This window comes from Haplochromis burtoni, unplaced genomic scaffold (genome assembly GCF_018398535.1).
Source record: "Haplochromis burtoni strain Fernald_Lab_line unplaced genomic scaffold, NCSU_Asbu1 Contig_193, whole genome shotgun sequence".
In the NCBI taxonomy this organism is placed as follows: Eukaryota; Metazoa; Chordata; class Actinopteri; order Cichliformes; family Cichlidae; genus Haplochromis; species Haplochromis burtoni.
Window position 1 is genome coordinate 977,123 of NW_024582554.1, and position 20,786 is coordinate 997,908.

Below are 20,786 nucleotides of genomic sequence, written 5' to 3' on the forward strand. Positions count from 1 at the left end.
TTCACAAAGCACAGTGTTGCACCTGTGCGTTACAGCCGGCAGGGATCAGGTAGGGTGACCAGAACCCGACAAAGTAGATATGGGCCAAACACTGTGTTGATGTGGGAAACCTTACCAGTGCCGGAAGGTAGTGTGACATATCCACAGCTAAATAACAATCTCATAAACTGTTTTAACGCAATACGGCCAAATATATTTAAATGTGACTCACTCATTAAGCATAAAGTACAATAAGGATAACACATGTATTTCTGGTCCACTGAGTTAGGCTTTATTATAGTCCCGTTTTCCATGTTTCTACACCAGTAGTTAATAGTAGCTGTAATTTGTCTTGTAATCATAGGGTTCTAGCAGGAGTGCATCCATTGGTTTTATGCCTTACTTGTCAATTATAGCAATTGATTGCCAATTATTACAGACATTTGACACACGTACTGTGTCATTTCATTCGCTTGTGTGAAACTGAACAAAAAAACGACAGCAAACAAACGCTGTGGCTTCATTTTCTTTGTGATAGTTTCCATCACAGTCGCAAAAATGTACAGAACCTTTTAGTGAATTGGAACTTTGCCTGTTGAGCATAGCGTGAGCAACATGCTCAACTGCTGCAACAACATATATGCATGACACACCTGTTTGGCAAACAGAAAAGTCCCAAGTCCTACATCGGTGTGTGGGCTGCTTTGAGCTCATATAGATAGTCACCAAGACCAACATATTTTTAAGTAGAAACAACAGGCAGCCGAGCAGATTGTCAAACAGTATCAAATGTAGTGGCCGACAATGAAAGCTGCATTTTTGTGTTGTGTCGCCACGAACTGTCCTGGCAGGATGCAGAGTTTATCAGGTAAAGTGAGATTACTGTTAGCATGATCATGTCTAAACCTGCGTCTTTTAGCAAACACAAGGGTGACAGTTTTTATTGTAATCCACACAATCTGTGCAGAATGACTTGAATCACACTATTAGGCTTCAGCTTTTCTTTATTTCAATAAATTAAGAACTCAATGTTTCAAGGATTGATTAGGGTCTGTGTGCCAGGTCACGTTCAAACACTTGCACTACGTGGGGTTTCCTGGCCAGCTGCCTGGCGGTTGTGCCGGACGCATCCTCAGAATCTTTGAGGCCGAGCTGCAGGAGCGTCCTGGCTGCGTCTGCGTGCTGCCCAATGCACGCCATGTGAAGAGCTGGGAGAAGAGAAACAGCAGTAAAAAACTTCTTCCTGTAACAACTGAGTTTTGGTGGTGACATTATCACCATATGACAATGAAAAGACAAACTAACTCTGTTCCTGTTTCCAAATCTGTTTCATTCACTGTGCCGACATATTTCCTGTAAATGAGTTTTATGAGAGCCAACAGACGACTCTCCCATTTCAGAAGCTTGGTGCTGTTTCTGTAACGCTGAAGATGTTACAGGTCACTATGGAGCACTGCGCTGATGAGTCTCTGCAGGTTCATTTTTCAGACTGAATGAATGCAAACGAGGGACGTGCACAGGTGTATGCAAAACACAGGAACAGATCTTTCTTTGTTTGATGTTAGTGACAAAAAGAGAAGTAAAGCTGTCACAGACGTTCACCCAATATTAACTGTGCAGCTTTCACGTTATTTCAAAGAGTCCAACCAAAGCTTAATGAAGTCTGTAAACTAAAAATGGTGGATTTTTTATGTTGGTTCACTTGCTGCAGCGGTGCATGGCGTGGAAAATGATGCTGCATCCCTATAACCTGCTCCAGTGCAAGATGTGTATGAGATAAGAAATCAGTAGGTACGAGATTACCGCCTACTGACCAATCAGTTCTCTGGAATATAGCACCGTCATTCCTGGAACAGAACTCCGTGCACGGACAGTAGGAAGGTCTAAGGTTTCTTAAAGTCTTCCCTGATGAGCATCGATAAGAATCGTGGAATAAAATTACTCAGAAAAACAAAGCATTAATCTAAACATTCATTTCTGTCTGAATGACAGAGCTGCGACTCTGAGCCTTTATTCCTCACGACATCAAACAGGCAAAGCTTTATTAATAAAGTGGAGCGACATGTCAAAGCTCACACACTCACACTGCTGCTTTCAGCTTGTATCGTGTTTAAACTGCTCATATGTTTCTATTCTTTTCATTTGAAAGCAGCTGCCTGTGGACCTGTCTCTGTTTGCCATATGCTGCAAACATCGCCTCCTCCATGAAAACTTCACTCATCACCAGACTGACAAACGCAGTGTTCACGTAACCAGCTGACGTCCATCACTGTGTACCAAGTATCCTGACTGTTAGTGTGCGTGAAGCCAGAAAAGGTCACGTGTTATTTCCCCTCGTCACATGATCCGTATTATGTTTTCAACTGGCTGAACAAAAGCAGTATTTCAGCTGCAGAACACACGGCACACTGGACACTTCATGGATGGCATTGTTTGTTAGATAATCACAGATAATAATTATCTCTGATTAAGCTGCATGGTCAGAGAAAATAACTTTACATAAAGGCACTGAGAAGGTCATCCTACCAGTCCTCCCCTTCTTGTCCCGGGCATGAGGATCCGCTCCCAGCTCCACCAGTGTGTTTATAGTGGACGTGTGGCCCTCCTGAAAGAGATGCATGTCAGTGCGACTCGGAGAAGGATCTGTAGCCCGTGCTTTGCCTCGAGGCTTTTATTCTCGTTATGTTCGGTATGTGAGTCTTGTATCAGCAGTCTGAGAAAACTGTTCATTCACTCTTCATGGCTACAATCACAGACGACATAAAACAGCCTCCAGTAATTCTTGTAATGAAGAGCACAGCCATTGCGGGGGGGGGGGGACGCCAGAATGCTTGGACACTGCTAGCATAACGGGCAGGGTTTTGACGGGGCTCCCACACAAACGCAAAGCAGGAGATGAAGCATCGCCAAATATGTGCAAACATTGTTCTTGTAAAACAAAGGGGCCAAGCAAAAACAGTTTGGGAACCACTGTGCTATAGGAACCGCGTGCAAAAAGAAAACACAATCTGGTGTGATATACCAACGTTACAGACATGCTTTATTTTCTCATCCCTCCAGATCCATGTGCACAATTCCAGATACGATGGCCACTGTAGGACAAACAACCACTGTTTGTCTGTAGTGAAGAGACGCTGTCAGTCCACGATTTACCTCCACTGTCAATATCTATGTCAGTGCTCTCCTTTACAGCGATACTGATATCCTCAACTTTTCTATCAGTAAGCACTGCTTTAGCTGCTGTTAGCTGCTGTTAGCTAACATTAAATATCAGTGAATCAAACATTGTTGGACACTTAGCAAATGACCTCTCATACAATGTGTAAATGTAATCAAACTGTTTATCAGAGAGAAAGTGGGATTTGTTTCACCCACGTCTAACATTAGCTTATCACCAGCTGTTGTTGTTTAGCCAGCTCATCTGGACTGCATCAGTGAAACTACGCCATAAAGGGGTCAAACTACAGGAAAAGTGCTGTTAGTTCATTGTGAAGACTGTCCTGTAATTATAAAATATGACATTTTTGTCAGTTCACAGAAAATGTCCTTTTGTAAAAGTTTGAACTGACTGCAGTAACGTTTTTCCACAGTTTTCCCACACAGTGGAAAAACGTTATTTAATTCGTATAGCATGACCGTCAGGCGTGGGGATGGTCTTTATCAAAAGCTGTAAAACGAATGAAAATACAGTAAAATTAGATGCACTTCTGCACTTTTCCCAAAGCTGTGCAGTGGGCCGGATTAGAGTGTTTGCCGGGCCGATTCCGGCTCTCGGGCCACATGTTTGACACAAAGGTTTGGAAAGATAAATGTAATATTCCTGAAGGATGAAACTATTCCTCCTTCAAACCAGCAACCCGTGAATTTCAGCGTCACGCCTCGACATCCTCCGCTCCACCAGCTGAGCCATGACGAGGCTCTGCTGTTAGTAAATATTAACCACTCCACACAACAACACAGCAAAAGACCTGAAACTTCTCAAGTCATCCCATCTTGGTCCCTTTCCTTACATTCCTACGCTTATTTATTTATCTTTCCCAACCATTCCAAAGCTTCCCACCAGACTGCTGAAGGAGACCAGAGGGAAATCCCTGCTCTGACCTTGGCAGCGTAATGCAGGGCGGTGAGCTGGATGCTGGTCGCCCTCTGGTTCACCTCGACATTCAAGTCCTTCACCAGAAACCGCAGAGCCTCATCCTGGCCTGTGACGGCTACCTGGTGCACTGGCTGAGCCCCGAGTATGTCAGCAGCTGCTGCAGATGCCTGTGGCGCACGCGCGCACACACACACACACACACACACACACACACACACACACAGGTCAGGTGGAGACACTACATATAACTACGTCAGTGCAGAAACATTACTGCAGGGGACTGCTTTGCTCCACCTGGTGCTCGTCTAAAAGAAGCCTGGCCACAGAGATGTGTCCATTCCTGATGGCGTCCATGAAAGGCGTGACTCCACAGCTGTCAGTGCTGTCAGGCGTGTAGCCACATCTGGAAAAACACCAGTAAATGTAAGGATCAGTCAGACAAAGTTATCCGTGAGCTGCGAATCAGCATCAAGCAGGTGGAGCTGCATTTGTGCCAAAAGAAGTCGCAGAAATTTAAGAGTGCAGAAATTTTCAGTGTCATAAAAAACAACTTAAATTTTATAACATCTATCTAACCTTTGACTTCTGCGTCACATTTAAATACATTTTTATACTGTGAATTTGTCATTTTAGGGCATTTTGAGTTGACATGGGCTATATATGTAAGAACTGCTGACAACTAAAGTCAGACAGCATCCAGAGTTGACTGATTTGGCGTTAAATATGCAGCAGAATTAGTCTCCATGTAAAATTTCAACATACCTGTCCAGCAAGACCTTAACCACCTCCTCACATCCATGCATTGCTGGATGAACAGAGAAAGTGTAAGTTATATGATTTCCCCTCACGTCACATCTCCACATACTGTAAGTACAGACACCTGCGGTGTGTAGTGGCGTCCTGCGTGTCCTGCTCTCCGTCCTCCAGACGTCTGGTGCAACAAGGAGCAGGTGCTGTATGACCACAGGGTCTCCCTCTCTGCAGGCGATGTGGAAGGAGTTCCAGCCGTCCTTGTTTCTCAGTGCGGGGTCGGCACCGTGGCAAAGCAGCTCCTGGATCACGTCCAGGTTCCTCCGAGTGCACGCCATCATCAGCGGAGTCCTGAGAGCAGAGACACAAATCTCCTCTGACAAACAAACTTACTGCAATTGGTGGATATATTCATACACTCTATGTAGAAGATCTGTCCCGTACTTACTGATAGAGCCACTAGGGGGCGTGGATAACCAGGCGAAATATGGAGTGAAGTTGGAAAGATAATGTGCTGCTGCTGTCCTACTGACCTGTTTTTATTTGTTTCCTGCGCTACAATCATGGAACATATTATACAACGTGTAATATCTTCACATTTTAAGAGTAGCTTATGAAAAAAATAATATTACAATTTCTTTCATGTTAATTTTAAACGACCGTACTGAATACACCCAAACGGAGCACACAGATACAGTCTGAGCACTGTAGAACAGTCAGTGTTTAACAGGGCTGGACTGTAAAGCCTGAATTTGAAATAATGTACATTTAATTGTAATAACGTATTGTATTGTCAGCTATTTTTACCAATAAGCCCCTTCGATTTCCAACTAGAAACACAAATTTATTGAAGTATATTAAAGAAAAGTAAAGCCGCTCCTTCAGGTATATTTAGCTAATATTACGCCATTTGTTTATAGTTGTACTGTTCTGTCCAGTTAAAAAAGGTAACTCCTTCGAGCCGGATTCGAACCAGCGACCTAAGGATGTCAGCATTCAGCCTCTACAGTCCTCCGCTCTACCAACTGAGCTATCGAAGGGCGGTAACCCCTCCCACAGCGAAGCCAGCTTTAAAGTGAACCCGGGAAAGATGGTGCTTACTTCTTCTTCCTCTTTCCTTTTGGAGTAGGGTTACAGTAATGTAGTAACACGTTAACAGGCTCTTTCTCACCAGTCAGCCTTCTTCAGACTGTCCACTTTGGCGCCTTCTTGGAGCAGGTAGCTAACACAGTCCTTGTGGCTCATGGAGGCTGCTTCGTGTAGCGGCCTCTTATAGTCGTTGTTGTACACCTCTACATCCAAGCCAACCCTCTTTATCAGGTACTTTACAATGTCCAGGTGTCCATGCCTTGCGGCGTAGTGCAGCAAGGTGTCTCCCGACTTGCCGAAGTGTTTGCCACTGACAGTTTGCGCCGCAGTCGAGCCGCCTAATGTTATGTGTTTCTCCAGCGCGGCCAACTGTCCGTCCTGAGTGAGCTTCACTAGCAGCTTCGAAGTGTTTTCATCCATGCTGGGTGGAAGTTAAATGCTGGAGCAGAAACTGCCCTACGGGCCAAAATAAGAACAGTTACTCTGAAGTGTTGAAGAACACACGCTGGCCTGTTTACCAGCGCGATTCCTGGTTGAGCTGCTTAGAATCACGTGGCCAACCATGACCTACCCCTGTACCTCTGAAACCAACATAAAGCACGCAAGTGTTTGGTTTTTTACGTACTTATATCTTGATCAAAATTCTAAATATTATTATGAGCACTAATAGATTTTTTTTTTTTGCAATTTAAGATTAAAATGACCTGAATTATACAGTGTGTACATATTGCTACTGCTATTGATGAGAAACCTTTTATACAACAGTCAAAGCAAGGTTAGAGCCGTCACTTGGATTAGGAAAGAACATCATTGCCCTTAGGAGGGCGTGGCCATGTGGATTGTGGGAGATGTAGTTGTTGTAGCAACGTGATTTGGCTCTCTAAACTTTAGAGAGTTCACGTTGCAAATCACTTTGCTCTTTACATTAAAGACAATTTTGGTCGTTTAGACTCTAAATTGTCTTTAATGTAGTTAAATAATAAAGAAAATTTAGGTTAATAAATGATTACTGGAATAATGTTAACACATCTCATGAGGGTAATTATCACAGACTTTCTTTTTCTCTCTGACAAAATACCAAAAGTGGATCAGATATTGCCGTCACTGGTCTTCTAAACGAGATAATCCAGCATCTGGCTAACAAGAAGAAGACGAGTCACATCTGGAGGAAAAGGTGGGGGGAGAGAAAAGCGGGTGAGTCTCAGTCCTCAGAGGTTTTACAACACGGACCATCAGCTCCACGAATGGGACTAGCTGTAACCTCCACGCTGTTGTTGCTGGTGAGTGTGTTTCAGACATTTGACTTTGTACTGCACTTAAAAACAAAAGATGGCTGTCGTATCAAAGCAGCACTGACACACCTTCATGCTTTGCCATCTAAAAGAGCTTTTTTTCCTCTTTTTTGTTCTACAGATAGTTTTATGTCTGTTATGGTTGCATGATGTTGTAATGTGTAAGGGTTTAAGTAAACCATAGAGCTTTTTGTCATTTTACACTAACGTGCTCTGCTTAAAGATTTCCATCTAAGCTTTTAACTTCAGCTCCCGGCGCTCGGTCAAAGCGTCTGTTTCAGTTACTTCTCTACATTAATGGCTCTTTGTGGACAGAGGACAAACACAAACTGTTTTCAGAGTGATGGTTTCTGCACTGCACCATCACACATTCACACACCGTGAGGACTTTGTGCTGATGGTGAAAAAGTGGTTTTCTAAATCTAAGTATAATATCACTCACTTGTTAAACTATTGGTATAAACTGACACTGACAATGTGAAACTGCACTGAGATGCATTAAGAGGACATATTACATACAAGAATACTAAAGTGTAACTCCTGTAAATGATGAGTTGTTCAAATGCAGCCCAGCTGTTGGGCAGCTCTGCTCTTCCCAGCTAAAGCTGAGCAGTTCCAGATGTTTCTGAATTCTCTGAAGAGCAGCAAATAAACCAGAAACAAATGCAGGACACAAACTGCAAGTCCTGTTGTACTTCAGCTGACAGCAGCTCTGGTGAAAGGCTGCAGAGTAGGCGTCATTATGAGCTAACCAAGCTGCCATCCTCTCTGGGCAGATTTTACATTTTAAACTTAAAGCATAATTAATGGGGTGTTGGTAAGAATCCCTTATTTGTCTCATGAAAGGGGAGACTTCACCCTCCGTTCACTGTGTGAGCATTTGTTGTATTTGTATAAAGGTTTGAGAGGCTGGTAGGCAAACACATGCAGCCGGCACCAGAAAGGAAGGAAATACTTTGGACTCAGCCACGTGTCAGCCCTTGTCTCACTGAATCTGTGTCTGGTCACATCACTCTGCTTCATGTAAAGGTCTTTTTGTGTTACTTTTCACTGTAGCTTTTGTTCGAGCTTAGAAACAAACCTACTGGCTTAGGAATGATCGTGTACGTCACACTTCAGAGATACGAGCTTCCTTCCTGCTAGTGTTACGATTCCTAATCCCAGTGTGATAGGATCCCCGACACCACACCGTGACAGAGCCTCCCCCGTGTTTTACACATGCCTCTGGACACGCACTGCTGTACCTCTCCCCTAACCTCTTCCATACATACGGACAACAATTTGAATTGAGGCCGTTTCTAACGAGACTTTGACAAATGGTAGATGGATGGGCCGAAGCCCCAGATCCAGCCCTCAGGTCAGGCGTTTGCTGGATTTTACCCATGCTCTTCATTTGCTTCAAATAGTTTTTTAGGCCTGCCATTCATTTGTCGTCCACGTGTACACAGCATATGTCAGCTCTTTGGGAATCAGCTTGTTTATGTAAAATACTGCTTTATGTTTTGGGCATTTTTTTGCAGATTCAACTAAAGAAATGGGAAAAGCTGTATGTTTTATGACCGGATGCCTTTTTTACACTTTAATAGTAAGTGTTGAGTGACTGGTCAAACAAAAGAAATATCCCTCCCAGTATGGTCAGGTACTGTCCTCAAAATGACTAAAAAGCAGCCAAAGACTGATGAGGAGTGCAGTGATGTTTAGAGGGAGGGCGAGGGCGAGATCGGATGCTGCGCTGCGGTGACTCCTAACGCGAGCAGCTGAGAGAGGAACACGTAAGGACTGATTGTTCTGCACAGACGGCCTCTCTGCTTTGTGTTCGTAGGGTTACAGCTGTACTCTGTCAGCCTACCTCAGATTATTCACAGCTGTAGAAGGCGCTGCTTCTAAACAGCAGCCATCAGGTTGTTTGACAGTAACACTCCCTGCACTGCAAACATATGAGAGCTGTCATCTTTAGAAATAAAAACACATTTCAGGGCTGTTAGCTGTGTTGGCAGGTTTCAGGGCTCCCCTCCCTGAGGGGCCAAATTACAAAATATTTCATCTTTTGCTCCTCAGAAGTGGCTTCATAGCTCTCTCCTTCTCTGTTCTGGTGTGTGTGCAGATGTCCCTGGAAGCAAATAGAAAACATGGCTCTCCTGAGAAAAAGTAAGTGTAACCAAAGTGTGATGCAAATGGATAAAGACTGATTCATGTCGTCCAGCAGTATTAGCTGACATGTAGCTGAGAAGTAACGTTAGCAGAATGTGTTGTCTGCATGTGCTTTGCATTCACGTCCACTGTGCATCCACTGGGCAGCTGTTGCCAGTAAAGGTCCCCTTATTTTTCCCCAGGAAGAGGAAGCAGCCATGCACATGGAATGGGATAGGCAGATGGCAGCAGGCTGTAACGACTTATTCCTGAACTGCATGTGGTTGTTAAAAAGTAAAAGCTGCATGTGTGCAAATTTCAGTAACTCCAGTTTTTTTCACGCTGTTTTCTTTCTACAGAAAAGGCACATTTTCCACTTTACTCGCCTTCAGGAAATCCACCTTCTACTAGCCAAACCTTTAACACTTAACTCGACTGGTAACTGGATTCTCTCATACTGTGAGAGCAATCCTTAAGTGCTTTCACTAATCCGTGGTTCTAGGTAACGAGTCAGGATGCTGTGCAGACTCCAGTTAGCACTAGCTACAGTACCCGGACGGCTGCACAAAAACCAAAGTACGCTTGTGTTTGCAGACCCTCCTTCCTCTCTGGTGTGTCTCACAGCTGGAGGAAATACACAAAGCATTTTGAAAATGGACATGTTTTACTTTTTATAGTAACAGCTGATAATCACTTAATTATTTATGGGATGATTTATTCTCTGTCTTTGCTGTGCAACTGAGAATCACTGTACCATTGCTAGCATAAAGGTAGCCGTTACCTGCCTATTGTAGCAGCCGGCGTCTCTGTGAAGTCTTTTTTCTTTCTTTGGTTTAAAGCTTTCACTCGCTTTAAGCCAACCTGAGCTAATGAACAGCAGACTGTTGTCTGGCTCAGCCATAAAGAGCCTCATTTTATTTTTTATTATTCTTACTTGTACTTTGCTTTGACTGTGTTGGTGGAGGCTCAATCTGATGTCGCCGTGCTGATGTTCCTGGATCAACAAACTGATGTCGGTCCTGGTTCAACATCGATCACACTGTAGTGATGGAAACACCGTCACATCACTCAGCCCTAACCACAATCACATCCTGACCTGTTTCCCTGAGTGGACAGCTATGATGTCACAACGGTGTGATTGGTCAGGTCCAATGTTGATCCTGGACAACACCAACATGAGGATATCAGTTGATGGAGAGGAATAGAGAGGGTCAGAGGGAGTTTCTGTCTCTGCTGATGTAGAGCGAGCATGTGATGTCAAAGGAGGACATGTGAGGATGGTGCAGGATGTGCATGAGACACAGTGATGATGGGCAAGCTGACAGATGAGGTCAGGCACAAGTCTGTGGTTTATGATGTTCCTTCTAAACGTAGACAGCTCTTGTTGTTTTATGGCATCAATCTGCTTTGAGACAAACTTCTTTAGTTTTGCACTCAAACACTGAGCGATCGCGTTTCAGTCAATCGGATCCTGCTGGTGCTGCTGGTGCTGATGGTGTGCCTCCTCCTGCGCAGTACACTGCTCAGAGCCTCCACTCGGCCAAGACTCTCAGGTGCGTCAGCGTTGGTCTTCACTACTTAATCTGAGAAATACTCACTAATGTTCCAAATGTGAAATATGTTACTCTCCTTAAGTGAAAAGGATCCCACTGAAATTGAGCATAAACCAGTCTAAACTCCTGATTCCTGACAGAGAACAGGAAAAGCCCCAAGAATGCAGGACAAGTTCCTCAGGAACACGCTGCAGAAGCGCATGATGTCGTGCCCGTCGTCATCTGTGCATCAGAGGAGCGCATGGGTGCCTCCATGGCAACCATCAACAGCATCATCAGCAACACAGACGCCAGTGTTTTCTTCTACGTTGTTACTCTTCGTGATGCTGTCAGACTCACGAGGTGCATCTTTGAACTACAAAAATATGAACCGCACTTTGTTCCAAATATGGAGATCAGTGGTTTTCTCCCAGTATTGTTGCCCAAAGTGAGTATTTCTCACCTAATCTTCCTTTTGTGTCACGTAGGAGGTACATAGAGAAGACAAAACTCAAAGGCATCCGCTACAAGATAGTGGAATTTAACCCGATGGTCCTTGTTGGAAAGGTGAAGCCAGATTCATCTCGACCCGATCTCTTACATCCCGTGAGTGCTGCATCCGTGCCATCAGCCAAACCAAGCACAGAGTTCCTGTCTCAAAGAAATAAAAAACTTTGTTTTGCAGCTCAACTTTGTGCGGTTTTACCTCCCTCTGCTCGACATCCTCCACTCGAGGGTTATATACTTAGATGATGACATCATCGTGCAGGGTACGCATGTCTACAGTCAGTCTAATAAAAGGATTCCATATTAAACCGAATGATTCGATAAGTGTTTAAATGATCTGTACACACATGTGTAATCTTCTACATTAGACACAACTGTGCTAACGAGGAGCGTCACACAGAGTTACTAAACGGCTGAATTCAGAGGTAGACCCTGACATGACCCAGTGAAGTCAAAGGAGCCCTTTATTGGCTCCTAGAGAACGAACTAAACCCAGAAGATCTCTAAATAAATACATCATTATTTGCCTTTACTCGGGTTCTGTTTGTTAATTATTAAAATGAGTTTTAGGATCTGAAGCATGAAAGTGTGACGAGTATCAGGATGGGGACAAATACAGCAGTCTGGTTGTGTTTCAGGTGACATCAGGGATCTGTTTAATATCAAGCTGAAGCCAGGACACGCGGCTGCTTTCGCCACAGACTGCGACCTTCCCTCCACACACGAGACGGTGCGCAGCATCGGGATGCAGGTGGATTTTTACGGCTTCTGTTATGATGTTCGACTTTTATGCCTCGTGTAAATCTCACATTAAAGAGGTTTTATTTGACATAGTAACATGTGGGAGGGTCATTATTATTTGGTATTCTCTCCTCTGAGCTCGTCCCCTAGACAACCTACATGGGCTTCCTGGACTACAGGAAACAGGAAGTGAAAGACCTGGGCATCAACCCCAGCGACTGCTCTTTCAACCCTGGAGTCTTTGTGGCAGATATGAACGAGTGGAAGAAGCAGAAGGTCACCAAAGAGCTGGAGAAGTGGATGGAGGAGAATTTCAGGTAAACTCCTTAAACTAGTGTCATTTCCTAAATGTTACCAATATGAACAGTAGATTTGGTTTATGAAAGTTTGATCTTATTTTACCTTGAAAGAGAGGTCAAAGGTCAAGCGCTACATATTTTAGATCTCTATACAGTACTGTCTATACGTCGACAATGCACAGCAAACCTGTAAGGATCACAGGTGTAAGTTATAAAGGCTTTGTGTCAGCTTTCAACCAATAAAACTTTATTAAGTTGACCCTGAAGAGCCACACGTCACTCCCTACATGACCTACCTGTCGTTACATCTGTCAGCTTACTAAAAGTGTGTTTGTGGATTTAAACCTTTTATTGCAGATGTTCCTACAGTTTTGCATATGAAGGCCAGTGTCTGGCATTTAGAGTGAAGCAGCTATCACGCCCTCGCGTGCCCTGGCTGAAGAAACCTTTATTCACATGTGATGACACGCCCCGCCTGCACATATAGCCGCTGTCATCACAGTCGTCCCTCAGTTCTTACGCTCTTCACCTCGCTGAGAACACCTCTGCTGAGTTGGGCTGCCCCTGTTGGTGTTAGCTAGCGCTGCCACAAACGATTATTTTGATAGTCGACTAATCAGATCATCATCCATTGGACGTACAACGTACAGCTTATTGCACCAGCAGCATCTGCTCTTATATAACTATCATTAGCTTACAGCTTGAAGTGTGTAAGGTCTGTGCTAACTAAAAATAAAGACAAGATGATAGTTTATTACATTTTAATGACATTTGCAGATTGTTTCGGTGAAGTTTAATAAACTCCTTGCTATCTAAAATATAACAGGACACCGAGTATATTCTCCAGCATCTCACACTTCTGATAATCAGCTGTCTGCTTGACGTTTATTCAGCTGTGTAAAAACTATAACTTTAATCTCAGCCAAACCGATTTACTCAGGAACAAATAAAATACTAAAAAAAAAAAAAGCCAAACAACAACATTTTTATGTCACGGGCTGCGACGGCAGACCGTGGAGTTGTAGAGAAAGTAGGGCCCAAACGCGAGACTCTAGTGAAGGACGGTGGATTTATTTATGGTGAGTGGACAGAAACGACAACTATATACAATTCAAGCACTGTGACTCCTGTGGCGATTCCTCTAAGAATCCCACACAGTGCACGTGTCCATAGCAGTGAAAAGGTGACAACTGCAAAAACCCGATTCCAGTCCGTGATTTCCCCTCGTGACGACGTTCCTGACTCCCGACTCCTGGTGACACAAAAGCACACACAGCTCAGCAGGCAGCCTTTAGTAGCGAAGCCGATCTCAACACACTAATCTACGGAGGTACTTAACAGGTTCGACTTAGTATAATCCCGCACCGACTGGGGCTCCGCCACCTTCTTAAATAAGACGCCCCTCATGAAGCCATCAGCTGCAGCTGGTGAGGGCTAATGGGCAGCAGGTGCGGCAGTCCCCAGTGCGGGAACACTTCCGGGTCGCAGTCCCCTCAGCGACCCCAAAACATCCGGGAGCACCCAGGAGAAAGGACAAAAAGGGAGAGAAAACCACCAAAACATAACATACGGAAAAACATATACAAGAAATACATGAGCTCTGGGTCATCAGACCCAGACCATGACATTTTAAGTTATCTAAGTGACTCATATATCATGTTTAACCTGAGCAGCGAAAAACGGCGGTGGGTTTGAAAACGATCTGCCGGGAGTCCGGTGTTCTCACGGCGCTAGTTAGCCTAGCCCCCGGCTAGCTATCGAGCTAGTGGGTAACAGACGTCTCCAAAAACGTCGGAGCGCTTTTGAAAATATGTGGTGTCCTGATAAACCGAGGAGATATTTGAGGTTTACACAGCTACATTCTCGCCTGAAAATATGTTAAACGTTTATTTTGTGACCCAGAAAGAATAATAAGAGTAATATTAAAACTAACTAGCTGCCGCCATTGTTGGAAACTAAGCTGGGCCGCGCTATGAATTCTGGGATAGTTTGGGCCACGAAGTATACACCCGACCCATCCTTCAAATCTGGGGAAATGAAGGGTCCATTTGTCGGAGTCTTTGAATTTGGACAGTCTTCGTCGTGTCGCTGTAACTTAATCGGCCTACTAATGCGGGTGCAGGAGGATTCCTGCGTCTTTTGTGATCTTTTGTGATCTTACAAAGCTTCAAACGACGCGTCGACTATTAAATTAGTCGTCGACGATTAGTCGACGTAATCGTGACTAGTCGACTAATCGTGGCAGCCCTAGTGTTAGTCTCCACCGTGCAGTTGGTGCGTAGGCTGCCCGCGGAGTGCTAATTTCAAGTTGTCCTGTGCAGCGTTTTGCTTTGCGTTTTTGAACTTTGGACTCCAAACCTAAGCGAGCAAAGCAGAAATCTTCTGTTCGCCCTTGTCCTCAGGGATGTGGTTTCTCTTTGCACGACAGCGACCAGCACAATGCCTGCCCCGTCTGCCTGGGGATCGTCCACGCTAGGAGAGCATTGACGGAGCCCGAAGCCTGTGTGTTTTGTCGCCAGCTCCGGCGCTCGACCCTGGAAAGACGGGTGACGTTTGTGGAAAAAGTGCTGGGACGCTCCGCTGTCCCACCGTATGACCCTCTCCTTTCCGAGTCTGGAGCCCCGGCTTCGTCCAAGTCCGAGGACAGTCGATGTCCCCGCAATTAGCTGGGCTGACCACATGGAATATGTTGACGGGTTAGTTGATGACGAGTCGGAACCATGCAGGAGCGCTGACGGGCTTCTCTTTTCTCCCTGTTTCGCCGTGCTGCTGAGAAGCTGCAGGTGGACTGGCCCTCTCCTCCGCCAGCTCAGAGGCCGTCGCGGCTCGCGGGTTTTTTCCTCCCACCGGAGCCCGCAACAGCCAAAAACTGCCTTCCCGTGTTCCCAGACTTTCTCTGCGAGCTAACAGCATCATAGGACAAACCTCTGTCTACCCGCGTCACTGTGCCCGGCTATGGACAGTACATGGAATTGGACTTAGCTAACCCACCCCCTATGGAGCCGTCTTATTATCTTATTATCTGGCCCCGTCCCATAACCATGGTGTTGGCGGCCCCACAACTCTGCCGTCCAAGCGCTGCAGATTCTCTGCTTCGCAGCTGCAGAAGATTTATCGGGCTCAGGCCGGCACTGCTCACGCCATGAGCTCCGTCACCATGCTCCAGACGTACCGGGCGATGTGCCTGGCGGAGCTCGGATCGCCTGGTTCCTGATGACAGCCCGCTGGCACCTCTTCTTAACGAGGTCAGAGTCACCACAGATCACATCCTCGTACCTAGTGCTGCCGTTCGGGCTGTCGCTCGCTCCTCGCACCTTTGCAAAATGTGCCGAGGCAGCGCTAGCGCCCCTCAGAGAGAGAGGCATCCGCATCTTAGCCTACCTGGACGACTGGGCTCTCGTAGCTTGCTCCAGAGAGCAGGCTGAGACACAGCTGTCGCTGGTTCTGTCACACATTCAGACACTGGGGTTCTCTGTGAACGTTCAAAAGAGCTCGACCCGAGTCAGCAGATTTCTTTCCTCGGTTTGGAAATATGCTCGCTTTCCAGCCGCGCACGTTTGTCGGAGCACAGAGTGGCCGCGTTTCATCGCTGCCTCGCTCAGTTTCAGCTGGGATGCAGACTGCGTTTCCAGACCATATTAAGCTTGTTGGGCACGATGGCATCTATGATCGCCGTAGTGCCGCTTGTACTGTTAAAAATGAGAGCGTTTCAACGCTGGACTCTCTCTCACCGTTTGTGTGCATCGCGTCACCTCCGGAGGAGGCTGCCGGTAACCGCGTCTTGCATGCTAGCTCTCCGTCCTTGGAGGGAGCCCGGGCTGCTGCATCAGGGCTCTCGGATTGGGAGGGTTTTGTTTCACAAGGTGGTGTCCACAGAAGCTTCCCTAAGAGGGTGGGGAGCGCTGTGTGAGTGTGCATCAGTGAGAGGGATCTGGTCCGCAGCCCAGCGCCAGCTGCACATCAACCACTTAGAGCTGTTAGCAGTGTTCTTAGCTCTAAAGCATTTCCGTCCAGTCCTGCAGGGCCAGCATGTCTTAGTCAGGACGGACAATTCAACAGTGGTGTCCTACATAAACAGGCAGGGAGGAACACGCTCTCCTCCCCTGTTGAAGCTGTCTCGCTCTCTGCTGTTATGGTGTTCATTTTCTGTATCTAAGAGCCACCCATGCCCCAGGCCACCTGAACCTGGGGCCGGACCTTCTCTCCAGGGGGGTCCTCTGGTGAGAGAATGGAGGCTACACCCTTTAATAGTGGCTCAGATCTGGAATCTATTTGGCAAGGGGCAAATAGTGGTTCATCCATGCCCGGATCTGTGGCGCCTTCATGCTTACCTGCTGAGAGGTTAAACTTGATTGCTAAGGGTTTGCCACCTAGTGTGATAGCGACAATTCAGAGCGCTAGGGCCTCATCTACTAGAGGCTTGTGCGCTTACAAATGCCGAGCCTTCGAGCAATGGTGCCTGGACCGCCACACTCTCCCAGTGTTTTGACATTCCCGCAGGAGCTGCTGGATAAGGGCCTTTCATTTTCGACAATTAAGGTTTATTCAGCAGCTATATCTGCTTGTCATATTGGCTTTGACGAGGTGACACCAGGTGCACATCCCCTCGCCATACGTTTTCTGAAAGGAGTTTGCCGGCTGAGGCCCGTGCTTAAGTCCAGTGTCCCTGCTTGGGACTTGTCTTTGGTGCTGGAGGCCCTTTGTAGCTCCCCGTTTGAACCCACTGAGTCTCTGGATATGAAATTTCTTTCATATAAGACTGCATTACTTCTCGCTTTGGCTTCAGCAAAGCGAGTGGGTGACCTTCATGCGCTCTCTGTGCATCCCTCCTGCACACAGTTCTCTCCTGATGGTCTCAAGGTCGTATTGCGTCCAAATGCTGCCTATTTTCCCAAGATCATGCCTGCGTCTTATAGCTCAGTGGAGTTTGAGTTGCTGAGCTTTTGCTCCCCTCCTTTTGCATCTGAGGAGCAGAGGAGGACGCATTCTCTTTGTCCAGTGCGTGTGCTACGCACCTACATTGAGCGCACTCAGAGTGTGCGTTTACGTGACCAGCTGTTTGTCTGCTTCGCTAATCCAAATCGAGGTAGAGCTCTGTCCAAGCAGAGGCTGTCCCACTGGATTACAGAAGCTATCTCACTGGCGTACGGCACCGGTAGTCTTGCTTTGCCCCAGGGGGTGAGAGCTCATTCCACCAGGGGGATGGCAACCTCATGGGCTCTTTTTAAAGGGGTGCCTGTAGCTGATATTTGTGCGGCAGCTAGTTGGGCATCACCGCACACTTTTGTGCGGTTTTATCGGTTGGACGTTACAGCCCCTTCGGTGGCTCATGCTGTCCTTTCTGCTGGGTCTACCACTCACTAAGGATGTGGTGATCCGATTCCGGTTCGGTGGCTGCTCTGCGGGGCCTGTATATATGTCCCATACTTATGTGTTGTACCGAGTGAATCGACTGAAAGGGAACAAATAGTTATGTCTATAACTTCTGTTCCCTGAAGGAGAGGAACGAGGTACAACACAAGGTGGCCCCACTGAGCAGTTTGGCTCGGTGAAGAGCGGCTATCGAACTGATGACTGTGATGACAGCGGCTATATGTGCAGGCGGGGCCGTGCGCGTGTCATCACACACCATCTGCCTTAAAGGCGTGAATAAAGGTTTCTTCAGCCAGGACACGCGAGGGCGTGATATCCCGTACTTATGTGTTGTACCTCGTTCCTCTCCTTCAGGGAACAGAAGTTATAGGCATAACTATTCGATTGCATGAACGAGCATGCAGCTTGTGGCCACGCTGAGGGGAACTGAACTTTACTCAGCTCCCAATATTCTTCCCTACTTCATCCCAATTACAGAGTTCTTTCAGATGCGGTTGGCATGTCTGAAGTCCTTTTGCATGCGTGCTGTGACCGGCCAAAGCAACACTAAAAGAGTCGTCTCCTGAAGAGCCGGGGTGTGTCAGGAAACTGTGATTATCGTCTAGAGTTTTATCTTTTTATCTTTGTTTATGTGGTTTTCATTTGTTCATGTATTGTTTGTTATCAGTCACTTTTTCATTGATTAGGTTTAAGCACTAAAAAGTACTTTCCCCCACGAGCGTATTGATCCCATTAGCAGATGGGTGACGTAAACTGTTTTGTTCGGAGCCCTGCAGACGTGTATAACAAAAAAATCTCTTTCTTTTGTTTTCACTGGCCACTGCATCTGATTTTAAACCCTTCTCACCAACAGACAAAACATATACAGCAGTGCCATGGCAGGGGGCGTGGCAACCCCACCCATGCTAATCGTGTTTCATGACAAATACACGATACTGGACCCTCTGTGGCACGTCAGGCACCTGGGTAAGATTGCTCTCCACACACAGCTGGAATATTAGTGCCACCGTCAGCTCAGTTTCCAAAAAGCTTCGCTGTGTGTCCAGGCTGGAGTCCGGATGTCCATTACCCAGAGAACTTCCTCCAGGAGGCGCACCTCCTGCACTGGAATGGCCCGTTCAAACCCTGGAATTACCCTGCTGTGCATTTAGATCGCTGGGAGAAGTGGTTCATCCCAGACCCCTCTGGAAGGTTCTCTTTGGAACGTCCTGACGACGACAGCTGAGGTCCGTGGCTGCGGCACCAAGGAGCCGGTCAGAGGGTCACGTGACACACGCTTACAGTGACGGGCGAAGGAGTAAATCCACGAATGTAACACTGAAACAGCGAGACACCAAACTGACCAATCTAAAGAACATAAGAGACTGAACGCTGTTGTGTGTTTGTGAAACGTGTCGCATTATAAAAACTGTATTTCAAACCTAACATTTCAGGTTGTTTCTTATCTTTATATGTTTTCCATACTGCTTCATATATCTGTCATCGCTATCCTTAAGCTAACATTACAACTGTATAGTTTTCTACCCAGGATATATTACTGATTTCATTTAGTGTGCAGCTCCAGACAGTGATGGGCTGAGAGGCCCCAGGAGCCCTGAGGACTGTGAAAAGCTGGTTCAAATATAACGTCGTCTCGCGTGGCAGCGTCCGCTCTGTAACGACAGGCTGCGGTGGGCTCTTTTGCGCCCCCAGCAGGTCAGACAGTGCACATTTCATGTGAACTTGAACAGGCACACTCGTCATTCCCAGACATGAAGCCAGTGACTCTGTTCATGCCTCTTTTCTCTCTCATCTGTGAGGCTGACCTTTCTGAGCGAACAGTCGCTACATTCATGCTTCCTCACACAGAACACGGCGGTCATTTAACTTGTGCTGTCAGATTTTCAATCGAACCAAACATCTACTAAGTCAATCACCATTTAGGTTTCCAAAAGTGGCTCAGTGCAGATATAAATATATAACCTGCAATTTGTTAAAACCAGTCTTGCCAGGCACACTGGGTAGTTCATATGATGGCAACGGTAAAATGCGTGTTTGAAACTGCGACAAAGTTCACAGCAAGAAGTGGATGTAAGTAGAAGTCACAGTGGATTTCTGGGATGAGCACTTTCTATTGTTGTTATTACTCTTTAGTTTCATGTTGCACTCACTGCTTGGCTTGTTCAGCCCCACAAACTTCACGTGTGAGCAGAAGGCAGCCTGAAGTTTTCAGATTTGTGCCTTTCACAACATGAGCTCCTGTTACTGGTTCCAGCCACCAGAGGGCGTGATGCTCCTGGTAGTCTGCACTCGATGTGAAGCAGCGACTGTCACTGCTGCAGTTGACTGTTGGTAAGAGACACATGATTCCTCCTGAGAACAAAATAAAAAACAAACACACACCTGACCACCTCATTCTATTTAAATGAGTTTATTCTATTTACACAGCACCAGGTCACAACATCAGTGCTTTATATTGTAAGGTAGACGCTTTGGCGACAGTGGGAAGGAAAAACTCCCTTTTAACTGGACTGGTCTCATAACTCAGACGCCCTCTACAGGAAAGGGCGGAGCAGGCTGTACCTGCTGTGGAGACTCAGGTCGTTTGGGGTGGAGGGCCCACTCCTGAAGACCTTCTATGACTCTGTGGTGGCTTCTGCTATCTTTTATGGTGTGGTCTGCTGGGGCGGCAGCATCTCTGCTGGGGACAGGAAGAGACTGAACAGGGTGATCCGAAGGGCCAGCTCTGTTCTAGGATGCCCTCTGGACCCAGTGGAGGTGGTGAGTGACAGGAGAACGGCGGCTAAGCTGTCATCCCTGTTGGACAACATCTCCCACCCCATGCAGCAGACTGTGACAGCACTGAGCAGCTCCTTCAGTGGCAGCTGCACCCACGGTGTGGGACGGAGAGATTTCACAGGTTTCCCCCATGGTGTCAGACTCCACAACAAAGACTCCAGCTGATCAAACTCATCCACACATGTGCAATAGCACTAAGTGCAATAATCTTTTCAGACAA

The 20,786-nt window shown here is 46.4% G+C and overlaps 2 protein-coding genes and 1 non-coding gene across 4 annotated transcripts; 1 reads left to right on the forward strand and 2 right to left on the reverse strand.

Moving 5' to 3' along the window:
* Positions 1-53: 53 nt before the first annotated feature.
* Positions 54-6,634, reverse strand: ankrd16 (ankyrin repeat domain 16). 2 transcript variants are annotated; one of them, XM_005935341.3, is made up of 7 exons: positions 5,997-6,627; positions 4,956-5,176; positions 4,838-4,880; positions 4,370-4,478; positions 4,081-4,242; positions 2,506-2,584; positions 54-1,187 (listed from the first exon to the last, which is right to left on the reverse strand). In XM_005935341.3, exons 1-7 carry the CDS (start codon positions 6,332-6,334, stop codon positions 1,024-1,026), a joined length of 1,116 nt encoding a protein of 371 aa, XP_005935403.1. In that variant the 5' UTR covers positions 6,335-6,627; the 3' UTR covers positions 54-1,023. The 2 variants fall into 2 exon arrangements, with proteins under 2 accessions (XP_005935403.1, XP_042081979.1); XM_042226045.1 differs by having other exon boundaries at positions 4,838-5,176; positions 5,997-6,634.
* Positions 5,778-5,865, reverse strand: trnay-gua. The gene is given in 2 exon segments: positions 5,778-5,813; positions 5,829-5,865. It is a non-coding gene; the product is annotated as a tRNA-Tyr (tRNA).
* Positions 6,635-6,828: 194 nt separating the features above from the next.
* Positions 6,829-20,196, forward strand: glt8d2 (glycosyltransferase 8 domain containing 2). The gene is made up of 10 exons (XM_005935342.2): positions 6,829-7,194; positions 9,311-9,354; positions 10,797-10,889; positions 11,030-11,231; positions 11,357-11,474; positions 11,554-11,638; positions 12,014-12,126; positions 12,267-12,433; positions 18,642-18,754; positions 18,835-20,196. The coding sequence occupies exons 2-10, from the start codon at positions 9,336-9,338 to the stop codon at positions 19,011-19,013; spliced, it is 1,089 nt and encodes a 362-aa protein (XP_005935404.1). The 5' UTR covers positions 6,829-7,194; positions 9,311-9,335; the 3' UTR covers positions 19,014-20,196.
* Positions 20,197-20,786: the final 590 nt, after the last annotated feature.